At 57.4% G+C, this 12,701-nt stretch overlaps 1 protein-coding gene across 1 annotated transcript; it reads left to right on the forward strand.

Moving 5' to 3' along the window:
• The first annotated feature begins 660 nt into the window (after positions 1-660).
• HCRTR1 (hypocretin receptor 1) lies at positions 661-12,691 on the forward strand. Its single transcript, XM_067725219.1, has 8 exons — positions 661-793; positions 1,987-2,324; positions 2,514-2,692; positions 3,872-4,115; positions 4,512-4,627; positions 6,495-6,721; positions 7,829-7,950; positions 9,655-12,691. Exons 2-8 carry the CDS (start codon positions 2,126-2,128, stop codon positions 9,843-9,845), a joined length of 1,278 nt encoding a protein of 425 aa, XP_067581320.1. The 5' UTR covers positions 661-793; positions 1,987-2,125; the 3' UTR covers positions 9,846-12,691.
• The last annotated feature ends 10 nt before the right edge of the window (positions 12,692-12,701 follow it).

Genomic DNA, 12,701 nt, shown 5'->3' on the forward strand with positions numbered 1-12,701 from the left:
ACAGCTTGGAAAATGTTAGTTGAATTCATCAGCCCTTCTGGTGCCCCCCCTTCCTGCCCCCACCTACCGTCCCTGTCTTGGGAGGGGGGAAAGTAGGTATGAACAAAAAGGATTGGAGGGCAGATGGAACAGGAGGCTGGGAGAAGGGCGATCAGGGCCTTCTGGCATCGCTGGGAGCTAGCTGCTCCAGCAACAGCCGGAGCCTGGCTGGAGGCAGTGCAGTGACCCACCTGTGCCCTCATCCTCATCAGCTAGGTGAGGCAGCGGGAAGAGGTGGAGCTGGGATCCACCTCTACATTGTGGCTCTTCAAAGCTACCTGGGGCCCACCGGCACACAGTAGGTGCGTTCTGAAAACAGAGTAGTCGGAGGCAGAAATGTTGAATGAATGCGAAAGGTATGAATGAACGGATGGAAACATGAATGGAGGTGGGATGGACGCTTGAAGTCTGGGGCGAGGAGGAACGAGCATCTCCCTCCCGATCTCTGGGTTGGGAGACCTGCAGCCAAGACCGGCCCGGGGCTCCCTCCCCTCCCTGCCCCTCCCGCCCCGGCCTCCCCCCTCTCCGCGGCGCGCAGCCTGGCGGAGCCCGCGCCCAGCCACAGCCCGCGTCGGAGCCAGCGCTCGCGCCCAGCCGAGAGAGCCCAGGCAGCGCATCCTTGGGAGGGGGTTGCCCCGGCCCCCTCCCCTCCAACCCCAGTCCCCGGAGATCGGCCTTCGGGGCGGGGAGGCAAAGTCCCGGTGCAAGATCGGGGGACCAGCAGCCGAGGACGCCGGGGAACCGCAGCCAACAGGTGCGGGGCTTGGGGGACCCCCGGGCTCGGGGTGGGGGACTTCAGAGGACCCTCGGCGGGAGCCAAGAGTCTCGGGAGATAACCTGGGTGCTTGGAGGCTGGGTCCCCGGCATGCTCTGCCCTCCTCCCGGCAGGCAGGCTCCTAAAGAATGCTTCGCGCCCTCGCTCCCCGCACCGCAGCCCGCACAGCCCCAGAGACGCAGGGAGGTCCCGCTGAGGAAGCGGGTCCGCCGGCGCCCGCTGGGGGTGTGAAGGAGACCCCTCATGCTCCCCGGGGGGTCTCCAGGGATCGGCAACCCTCCTACATACGTCCGGGGTCCTCCCTTCTCAGCCGGGGAAAGGACGGGTCTGAGCGAGCGAGGAGGGGCGGGGTGCGAGGCCGGATTTATGAATGAAGAGGGCAGCCCGCACGCCGGTCCAGCGACCCCTGGCGGCCACCGGGGCGCATCGCGGCCACGGGATTCAAGGGGGGACTAGCGGGGGCTGGGGGCTGACGGGCCCAGCCCCTGTGCCTGGGGCTCTCCCCTCGCTTTCGGAGAGGCTGTCAGTTCCTCCCTGCACCTCTACCCACACTGTGTGCGTGTGTGTGTGTGTGTGTGTGTGTGCGTGTGTGTCCCCACCAGGGAGGGTCTGGCAGGTCTTGTTGGCAGGGCGTGGGTCTTCAAAAGCCTCCCTTGACCAGTTTTTCAACCAAAAATTCAGGCCTGTGAACTGACTCAGGAGAGAACATTTAAATCAGGATGGCTTCCCCTCTCCAATCTGTGGTGTTTGGTGGACTCAGACAGACCTGGAATAACAGCTTTGTGACCTTGAGCAAGGGGCTCAACCTCTCTGAGCTTCTATCTCCCCCTCTGCAAAGCAGGGCTCTTAATAGTGGTAACCAGCAATGACCGTGAAGCCGGCTTCCGGTGCCAGTTTCTGGGTAAAGCACTCGGCATTCATTAGAGCTCATTATTCCTCAGCGAGGCCCTGTGAGGCCGGCTCAGTTATTACTCCACGGGATAGATGGGGAAACCAAGGCTGAGAGGGGTGAGGTAAGTTACCCAACTGGTATGAAATTGGGAGGCAAGGCAGATCTGTCTTTCTCCATCGATTTCAGGCTCTCCATAACCCACATGACTGTGAGAATTAAGAGGAAGCTCATCTGCAAGTTGCCTGGCACTCTCCCTAACGTTCCCTTTTCCTTCCTTCAGAAGGTTTCAGGCTGGGACCACAAACACCTGAGTGCAAGACTCTGGGTCCCCTGAGGGAAGTGGGCTAAGGCCTGGCCCAGGGGCGCCCCTCCCTTGGGGGAGCCTGGGATGTCCATCAGCTGTAGTGGCTCCTGAGCTCATGGAGCCCTCAGCCACCCCAGGGCCCCAGATGGGGGTCCCCACTGACAGCGGGGAACCGTCTCCGGTACCTCCAGACTACGAAGACGAGTTTCTCCGCTATCTGTGGCGTGACTATCTGTACCCGAAGCAGTACGAGTGGGTCCTCATCGCCGCCTACGTGACTGTGTTCCTCGTGGCCCTGGTGGGCAACACGCTGGGTAGGTCTCTAGGTCCCTGTGGTGCTTCGGGCTTCCCCTGGGGACTGGGAGGGGTCCTGGGCCTTGCTTCTCTCCCCCTCCCCCAAGTCCCTACTGGGTACTGTGGGGGAAGGGTCTCACTGATGGGACCCAGCTAGACTGGGCGTGACTCTGCCACCGGCCTCATCTCATCCTGCTCCCACCCCGCAGTCTGCCTGGCCGTGTGGCGGAACCACCACATGAGGACGGTCACCAACTACTTCATCGTCAACCTGTCCCTGGCCGACGTTCTGGTGACAGCCATCTGCCTGCCGGCTAGCTTGCTGGTAGACATTACTGAATCCTGGCTCTTCGGCCATGCCCTCTGCAAGGTCATCCCCTATCTACAGGTGAGCTTTGCCTGGGTGCCCCTCATGACCCCCCTGTCATACCAAGTACAAAAACCATGGCCTTGCGTAGCTCTCAGTGACCCTCAAACTTGCCTTTTAGACAGGACATGGCTCAGTACCTCGGCAGTGTCATGCTCTATTGTTAGCAAGGGCAGGCCGTCAGGCAGGACACTCAAGGACACAGACACAGACACAGCCCCATATACTCATACAGAGATACCCTCCAGGTCACACTCATAGACATTCACAGAGGCATGTTCGGACACATGTACAGTCACTTCCAGGTACACGGGCACACAGTGCAGGAGAGAGGCGCAAGCCCACCATGACAGAGAATGGGCCTGTTCCCTGACCCCAAGGGGGCAGCTTTGAGGTGGCGGGCTGGCAAGAGTCTCCTCCCCGGCCCTTCCGCTCCCGGCTGGGGCCTTCCCTCTCCCAGTGGTGGGTGTCAGGCTGTCCTGTACGGTTGTTGGGCCAGAAGGAGAGCTGGCCAGAGGGTTGCATCCCTCGACCCTCTCCCTGTACCCCAGAGGGCAGGGGGCACTCCTGGAGCCAGTGCCCCTGCGTCTCTGGCCTAGGTTCATCTCTGCCTCCCAGAATGAGGACTCTTTCCTCACAGCCTGGGGAAGGGATGGGATGCCAGGGCAGAGAGAAATGCCTCTTGGATTTCCCATTATTTGGAGGTTTCCCACTCAACCCATTAACTTTGGCAACCCTGAGAATAAAGACAGGCAGGTGAGGAAATCCACCTTAGGCAAGTTATTTAATCTTTCTTGCTTCAGTTTCCTTACCTGTACCTTGGGGGTAAGAGGACACACCTCAAGGGTTGTTCTGAGGATAACGAGAACAGTGTCCGGCATGTAGTTATTTCCTAAAGTGTAAATTATTATCCATAGTAGGGGAGCACCTACTATGTGCCCGGTCTCAAGCTGGACATTCTCCATCCATAATTTCATTTATTCTCACAAGAATCCTGCCAGGTGGATGATACATTCCCATTCTGCATACGAGCCTCAGAGGGGGTGAGTGATTTGCCCAAATCTACACAGGCAGTAAGTGGTGGAGTCAGGATTTGCACTGCACCTGGCTGCCTGGTATTTCTGGGCTGTGAGCTCCATCACTCACCCCATGTCTCTGGGTGGCCCCCAAAAGGACTGACACTGTGTCCCCATGGAGCAGGCCGTGTCTGTGTCAGTGGCAGTGCTGACTCTGAGCTTCATCGCCCTGGACCGCTGGTATGCTATCTGCCACCCCCTGCTGTTCAAGAGCACTGCCCGGCGTGCCCGTGGCTCCATCCTGGGCATCTGGGCCGTGTCGCTGGCTGTCATGGTGCCCCAGGCTGCTGTCATGGAATGCAGCAGTGTGCTGCCCGAGCTAGCCAACCGCACCCGGCTCTTCTCTGTCTGTGATGAACGCTGGGCAGGTAACGGCGGGAGCCTTGGGCAGGTGTCCCTGAAGTGGGCACCTCCGGGGCACACACCCCCAGAGCAGACATCTATCAGGGCACTTTTGGGGTGGGCACCCAGGGGTGGGTATCTCTTGGGAGGATACCCTAGAGCAGGCATCTAGCAGGGATACCTCTGGTGTGGGTACCTTCTCTAGTGTAGATATCTGCCAGGGGTCCCTCCAGGATGGAGACCACTGGGCTGGGCAACTCCAGGGTCTCTCTGCCATGGCGCCTGTACGGGGCCCAGCTGCTTACTTTGGCCCTAGTCAGGGCAGGGTGGTATTGCTAAGCAGGGCAGGGTGGTATTGCTAAGCAGGGCAGGCCGGGGCTTCCCAGACTGAGCCCAACCCCTGCATCTCTTGGCCCCTGCAGATGATCTCTATCCCAGGATCTACCACAGTTGCTTCTTCATTGTCACCTACCTGGCCCCACTAGGCCTCATGGCCATGGCCTATTTCCAGATCTTCCGCAAGCTCTGGGGCCGCCAGGTGAGGCCCACTCTGGTGTCACTGTGTGGGCTGGGAGGGGACAGGGGTACTGGTCTGAGGGAGTAGACAGCCCTCTGCCTTCAGAACATGCCATCCTGGCTGCAACCAGAGAGGCAAGGCCTAGGCATGCGTCAAACTCAAGGCCGAAAGTGCTAGTGCCGGCCCTGGAACCGAATAGTAACTGGCATCCTTCTAATATCAGTAGCTGCCAGTTACTGCACCAGGCACGCCCAGCTAGTCTTGCACCCCCTTCACCACCATCCGTTATCCCCTTTTTTTTCTTTTTAATAAATTTATTTATTTTATTTTTTTTGGCTGCGTTGGGTCTTTGTTGGTGCACGCGGGCTTTCTCTAGTTGCGGCGAGAGGGGGCTACTCTTTGTTGCGGTGCGCGGGCTTCTCATTGCGGTGGCTTCTCTTGCTGCAGAGCACGGGCTCTAGGCGCGCGGGCTTCAGTAGTTGCAGCACGGGGGCTCAGTAGTTGTGGCTTGAGGGCTCTAGAGCGCAGGCTCAGTAGTTGTGGCACACGGGCTTAGTTGCTCCGTGGCACGTGCGGTCTTCCCGGACCAGGGCTCGAACCCGTGTCTCCTGCATTGGCAGGCGGATTCTAAACCACTGCGCCACCAGGGAAGTCCCTATCCCCACCTTAATATATGAGAAAACTGAGACCCAGAGAGGCAAAGCAACTTCTCCCAAATCCCTCACCAGCGAGTGGACGATCAGGGACTAAAACCCAGGTCTGTGGGGTTCCAATGCCCGGTTCAGTGCCACAACAAGAATAACACCTCCGTGTTGCTGTCCAAATTAGGCACTTTGCTTGCAATGTCTTCACAACTATCTAACCAAAGAAGCAATATTACCCACTTTACAAATGCTGAGTAAGGGCAACCAATCTGCCACGGCTGATGAGTGGCAGAGCCTTTCTGGTTCCAGGGCCTTCCTTCTTTCCTCTATTACACACTGACCAACAGCAGGGGTTTTTTTTGGAGGGGGGCGGTTTGCCATGGGAGGGCATGCTCAGAGGCCTTTGGCACTAGCGGGGTGAGTCCTGGATCAGCGCCCGGGCAGGGAGAGGAGGCTGGCCGGAACACGAGCAGCCTCGCGCTCCACCAGCGCTCGCCATCTGCTCCTCACAATGCCCCGGGTCCACAAGGCAGGAGTCGCTATCCTTATCCAACAGGAAAAGCAGGGCTCAGGAAAGAAAAGTGAGTTTACCAAGGTCACATAGCTCTTGAATGGCTGAGCTGGCCCTAGATCCCAAGTTTCCTGAACTCTAGCCCCATGCCCTTCTGTTGTGGGGTGATTCAGGTGTCCAGTGTGAGAGAGGCTTTGAGAATATCTGTGGCTGCTCCAGGTGCCTAGAACCACCATAGGCCTATCGGCACTGACCTAGGCTGGGACCTATGCTCTGAGGCCCAGGCCATTCCACGCTGTCCACCTGCATGCCCCTTGCTCAGGCCTCCCAGGGTCAGGCAAGGACCGGGGGAGGCACGAGTCATCCAACCACCCCCGTCGCCACAGATGCAGGTGGTGATTTAAGGAAGATGGGTGGGTAGCTGGAAGGATGTTCAGGCCCCAGGCTGTGACCTGGGGGCTTGTCAAGGGTCCCCTACTTCATCTACAACTAAGGGTGAATAATACCGTCCCAAGAGACATATTGTGGGTGGTCTCACGATGAGCTAATGGAACACGGAAGTCCACTCAAGTCCAGAGTGTTGGTCTTTATCATGGATATTAGGCTCCTTCCTGCTGCAAGGGTTTGTTCCCTTGCCCACCTCCCCCTGCCCCAGGGTCCAGCAGGCCCAGCGAAGCAGAACGACCCTCCCAAGGAGCTGTACCCACCGCTGCTGTCTGTGTGTGCTGGACAGATCCCCGGCACCACGTCGGCCCTGGTGAGGAACTGGAAGAGGCCCTCAGACCAGCTGGAGGACCAGGGGCAGGGCGTGGGCGCAGAGCCCCCGCCTCGGGCCCGTGCCTTCCTGGCCGAGGTAAAGCAAATGCGAGCTCGGAGGAAGACGGCCAAGATGCTGATGGTGGTGCTGCTGGTCTTTGCCCTCTGCTACCTGCCCATCAGTGTCCTCAATGTCCTCAAGAGGTGAGAGCGCGTGGGGAGTGGTTGGGGGTGGGGAGAGGTGGTGGGGTCAGAGGAAGGAGCTCTCTCTGCTTCAGAGAAAGATCTGGCTCCACCGCTCACCCACTGTGTGACCTTGTGGGAGTAATTCTCTTCTTTGAGCCTCAATCGCCTCATCTGTAGAATGGGAATAACCGGCCTGCCTCCTGGGGCTCTCGTGAAAATTCTCTCGTCTGGCCACTCAATCATCAGGTTGTTAGGGCTGGGAACGGAGTGAACGAGTGCACGGGACAATGTCCTGCATTCGTGGAGGCGACATCTGACGGGAGAGAGAATGGACATGTACTACAATGTCAGCCAGTGATAACTGCTTTGACGAAAAAATAGGGAAAGGGGATAGAGAATGACAGTGACAGAGGTTGGTGGGGTTAAAAATAAATGTTTTTTAGATGTAATGGTTAAAAACAAAAAAGCCTCTCTGAGGAAGTGACATCTGGCAGAGACTTGAAGGAAGGGAGCAACCACACCCACAGGGGTCTGGGGTGACCTGTGAGAGGCCATGGGGTGGGGGTGGGGAGGGGGGCAGGGCAAGACCCTGGCCTCTTTGCCATGAGACAATCTCAGTGTGTTTGTGCTTGGTCACTTCCTGGCTGTGTGATCTTGGACATATCACTTTGCTTCTCTGAACCTCAGTTTCCCTATTTAAAAAGTGGATGATGTCTATGACTCATCGTGCTGCTACGGGGATGGATGATAAAGTGGAGGGGGAGCCCCAGGGGGTCACACGGCTGGTGACTGAGCAGAGGTACCCTGGTCCCTGTTCCTAGGCCCACTCTGGTCATACTTTCTGCACCCAAGAACCCCAAACTGTGGTCAGGACCCCAGACTCAGAGGCCCAGGAAAGGGCTGCCTGGTGCACAGAAGGGGCAGTGGGACTCTTGTACTTTACAGCCATTCATGAGCTATGTGACCTTGGTCACACACACACACACACACACACACACACACACACACACACACACACACACACACACACACACACACACACACACACACACACACACACCGCCCTCTCCCATTTCACACACCCCGCCCTCTCCCATTTCTGAGTGTCCTGCCCCCTGGTCCTAGGGTGTTTGGGATGTTCCGCCAAGCCAGCGACCGAGAAGCCGTCTATGCCTGCTTCACCTTCTCCCACTGGCTGGTATACGCCAACAGCGCCGCCAACCCCATCATCTACAACTTCCTCAGTGGTGAGTGGGCTGGGGACGCAGAGTAACTGAGGGTGGCAACAGTCCCCAGGACAATGGTCTCCCCATCTTCAACCCAGGCTGAATAAAGCATGCGGGGAAGAATACACCTGCTGCCTCCTGGGGATCAGGACCCTGCTCTGGGAACTCCCACTCAGGGGGAAGACTTGTCCCCGCCCAAGAGCCCTGGTCTGAGTGGGAGACAGGCCACACTCCCAATAGTGGCCAAAGAAGGTGACCAGCTCCAGGATCCAGTTTTGCAGATTATGCAGACCACTGAGTGGGGGGGAGCACAGGGGCTGGGCCAGCTCACCTCCACCCCTGCGTGATGCACGCACAGCAGGACTGCCAATCAGCCAGTCTGGTCAACACAGGCTCCAGATGGAGCCCCTGCCTGAGAAGATGACTGCATAATCGAGGCATCAGGGGGAAGGGAGGGCCACCAGCGAGGCAGCCCAGGGCCGGGAAGCAGCTTCCCCATGCCCAGCTAGACACGTGCTGGCAGAGTGGCCCGAATTTGGGGGGGCTACCCCTGAATCCACCTGCCTCCAGCACCAGCCCTCCCACTCTCCCCTCTGCAAGTCCAGGCATCCCTGGTCCCCTGCCCCCCCCCCCCCCGGCCCAGGCCTCCTCTGTCCACTGTCCCATAGCCCCCACCCCCTTCCACTACCTCCCGGTCTCAGGGTGGAAAGGCCCCACCCCGGGCCCCCGCCTGGACTCAGCAGAGTGTGACTCACCAGACCTGACTCGGACCAGGCCTAGAGAACTGACCAGATGACTGCTCAAGCCTGGACAATCTTTGAGAAAAGGCTGAAAGGTTAAAGAAGGGGCTGGGGTCAATGCTGTAACCCTCACTGAGACTAAAGAATTACTCAACAGAGGCTAGCCGGGTGGTTTCCAGCTCAGAGGGGAGAACAGAAGAGACGAGCAACGGCAGAGGACACGTCAGGCAGACTTCCTGACGTGCATTTCTTCGTTTGGTCTACATTTACTGAGCGCCTGCTGTGTGCTCGGCCCTCTGCTGGGCACCGGCCAGGCTTGCGGGGCGATTGAAACATGGTTGTTCAGTTCCAGCACAATCTGTTGCCTGGTGTCCTCTGACTGTACAGATGGCTGTGGTGATCCCTCCTTCCCCACTGTTCCCTACCCTTTAAGCGAAGGCTTTGGAATTAGACCGCTGGTGACCTTGGGCAAGCCACTGCACCTCTGTGTGCCTCTGTGGAGTGAGGCTAGAGGACTCCAGGTCTTCAGGGTGCTGGGGTGAGCTGGGCGACAAACTCAGGTGCCCGGCACAGTGCCTTTGCAAGGGCTGCTGCCGCTGTATTTTCATCACCATGGGGCAGAGATGGGGAAAGCCTAGCCACAGATGGTGAGCCGTGAGCCCCTCCACCTGCCCGCCAACGAGGGCAGAGGTGACCTAAGCTCCCTGAGCCAGACAAAACGTTTTCAGCCAGGCTCAGAGCCAGAGCGCAGTCAAGGAATCAGATGAAAATTGCATTTCTCCTTGGGAACCTGCTCCAGGGCCTCTGTCCTCACTCTCCCTGGCAGTGACGAGGTCGCCTTGGGGCTCTTTCCTGCCCAGCTCTACCCTTCCCTCCCACCCCCTCACAGGCAGCTTGGCTGGAGCTGCGTGGGTGTCCCTGGGCCCAAGGCCCCTTCCTGCTGCTTCTGTCTCCTTATGGCTGTGTCTTCTGTCTCTCAACCAAGGCAAATTCCGGGAGCAGTTTAAGGCCGCCTTCTCCTGCTGCCTGCCTGGCCTGGGTCCCTGCGGCTCTCTGAAGGCCCCCAGCCCTCGCTCCTCTGCCAGCCACAAGTCCTTGTCCTTGCAGAGCCGGTGCTCTGTCTCCAAAGTCTCGGAGCACGTGGTGCTCACCAGTGTCACCACGGTGCTGCCCTGAGCGAGGGCCATCCTGGTGGCAAAAGGGGGTGCAACCTATCCCCTGCCTGGGCTGCTCCTCTGGCTACTGGGGGAGCTGCCCCCACTCCTCATGGAAAGACTGCTGGTTGCAGTGCGAGGCCGGGGCTCCTCGCCTCGTTTTCTGCCTGTTTAACTCTGGGCAGTGTCACTTCCCTTCTCTGAGCTGCGTCCCCTAAGCGGATTCATGTGAGGATTAAGCACGCTCAAGAAAGTGGAAAGCTCTCTGTAAACTGTAAAGTGTTAAGGACAAGATTAACGTTGTGTTCCTCTCACTTGGCTATACCGCACAGTACCATCCATCACTATCATCCTTCCAGAGCTTGGCCCTCCTCCCAAAGACCCCTCTCCTACCCAATCATAGGTCTTCCCTGGAGTCTGCTATAAGGGTCCCAGCAGGCATTTCCATCTGGTCCAGGGGCTCTAAAGCCCAGGCTGCACTTGGCAGCGCTCCTTGAGGCCCATGTGAACTAATCTGAGCCCAGCCCCTCCCCAGTGGGAACAGAGCCCCACCCTCGCCAGGTGCCAAGTGCACACACCACAGACTGGACCCCGTCGGTTGTGCAGTGGTAGAACACTCTCCACGAGGCCATCTGGTATGGAGGCCAGCAGCCTGAAGCAACTGTAATTAAAAGCCTGGCACTGCATGTTCCCTCTCCTTGTCATTGCACAAAATCTGTGCTTCTTAGGTTAGGAGTGAGAAGGTGGGGAGGCTGGGGGAGGAGAGAAGACAGTGCTGAAATGCAGCTATCTGCTGACCCCTCCCACCTCTCGTCCCCTAACACACGGGATCCCAGATGGCTCCTGGGCAGGTCTCAGAGCACACGTGCTCCTGCCCCCTCACGTGGCTCCGATCCTCTGATGCCAGGACCTCGATCCTGGCCACATCTGTCTGCTCATGAGCCCAGCAGTCTATGGAAGGTAAGGGGGGTAGGGTGGGCAGACAGCAGGGTTAACAGACCAATTTACTGTTATCTTCACCTTCTTGGAAATCAGGGCTTGCATTTATTTTCTATGAACTCACAGATTAAAAAGAGAAAGCCAGAGACTGGGCTAGACGTGTTCCATCTGCCACCAAGATGATTAGAGGGCTGCCAGAGGCCCTGATCCTTGCTGCCAGAGCAGGAGGTGGGAAGCAGTCTGAAGGACTGTCTGCTGAGACAAGCGGGAGACATCTGGCAGAGGCCAGCTCGGCCATGCGCACCGCTGGGTCTGCTTAACCTGATTAATGACCTCACCCGTCAAGAAGTGGGGCAAACCGCAAACCGCGGCTCCTGCCAGGGGCCCAGCCCAGGAATGCTTTAGCTCCCCTCCTCGTAGGCAGAGCAGGTGGAGGGAGTGGTCTGAGCATGTCATCCTGCTCTCCAGATGACTCGCCAGCCCAGCTCACGTGAACACTGCCACAGATGTGCAGCTGTTGCCAGAGGGTACAGGGTGTCCCGCCCATTCTCCACTCCCTTCCCGCTAGCCTTAGGATCCAAAGCTGTTTGTCAAGTTTGTAGCCAGGCTTGGAGGGGCAGTGTGTGGAATGAGGTGTGAGGGCTGACGCCCAAGCCCAGAACCAACCATGTCCACAAGGAAGAACCCAGGTCCTGGGTTCCTCAGCCCCAGCTGATCACAAAGGTGACAGAGTATGATTGACACTGTTCTAGACACAGGTTTCAGTAAACACTTGGCTCAGTGGGAAGAAACCACAAAAGCTTCCCCTAATGGCTGCAGTGCTACTCTGTCCTCTGCGGGTTGAACCCAGCACCATGGTGGGCCTCAGGCCTCTATTTTGGGGGACTCAGATGAACTCACAGGATGCCATGGAATGAAGCTCAGTGAACAGCTTCTGGAGAGCCTGGGACTATCTGGCCTAGGGAAGGGAGGACCTGGGGGAATGTGGTGGCAGGTTCCAGATATCTAGAGGACTGGCATGCAGGAAGGGGTGGAGTATGTTCTCGGTGGCCCAAGAGAGAAAACCATAGCCAATGGGTAGTGTTTTCAAGGTGGTGGGATTTGGAATCCACAGCAGGAAGAAGTCCCTACTAGTCCAGGAGGAAATGGGCTGCCTGGAAAGGCACTGAGTTGTCATTGGAGGTTGGCAAGCAGAGGCCAGACTCAAAGTGGGGTAATGGAAGGGGTTCTAGCTCTGCATGGGGGCTGGCCTCTGGGAACTGGATTCCACCTAACTCTAGGATTCTAGCACGACAGCAGCCCCAGAGGAGAACCGGGGCTGAACTGCCTAAGCCTGACATAACCTGCCAGGCCTCACTGAGCTGCTTCCCCAACCAAGCAGGGAGGAGAGCCTGTTTTCTTATCTTCATCCCCCAAAACAAAAGGATTAGCTCACCATTACCCATCATAAGGTCCCCCAATCAAACCAAAACGTCTGGTGTCTTGGCTTCGGATTGAACTTTTGTCAGATCACTGTCGACGTTTGGTATAGACTGATTATCAAGCTGATGTGAAGATCCAGCTGGCAGATGTCTGCACTTAATAAAAATGGGGAGAAAGTTATGACTGCATAAATGCAGTTTGTCTGGAAGATTAAAACTAGGGTTTGAGATAATAAAAAGGCCAGGCTGTGGAAAGTCTGGGGTGGCTGCTTCTAGCCCAGAATGCCAGCCCTAAAACTGTTATAAAACACACGGTCAGCTTCTTGGACTGAACCTGGCAAGGTTAGACTTAACCTGAAGTTAAGTTACACTTAACTTCAACCCAGTAAGTGAGAGCAGCCCTGTGGAGGCATGTCCCCCTGAGCTGTTTCTTTCTGCATGGCATGGTATACACTATGTACTTAAATACTCGTTGAACGAAAGAATAAATGAGTGACTGAATGGATAAGCATATGAAC

The sequence above is a fragment of the Pseudorca crassidens genome, chromosome 2 (assembly GCF_039906515.1).
Source record: "Pseudorca crassidens isolate mPseCra1 chromosome 2, mPseCra1.hap1, whole genome shotgun sequence".
Taxonomy (NCBI): Eukaryota; Metazoa; Chordata; class Mammalia; order Artiodactyla; family Delphinidae; genus Pseudorca; species Pseudorca crassidens.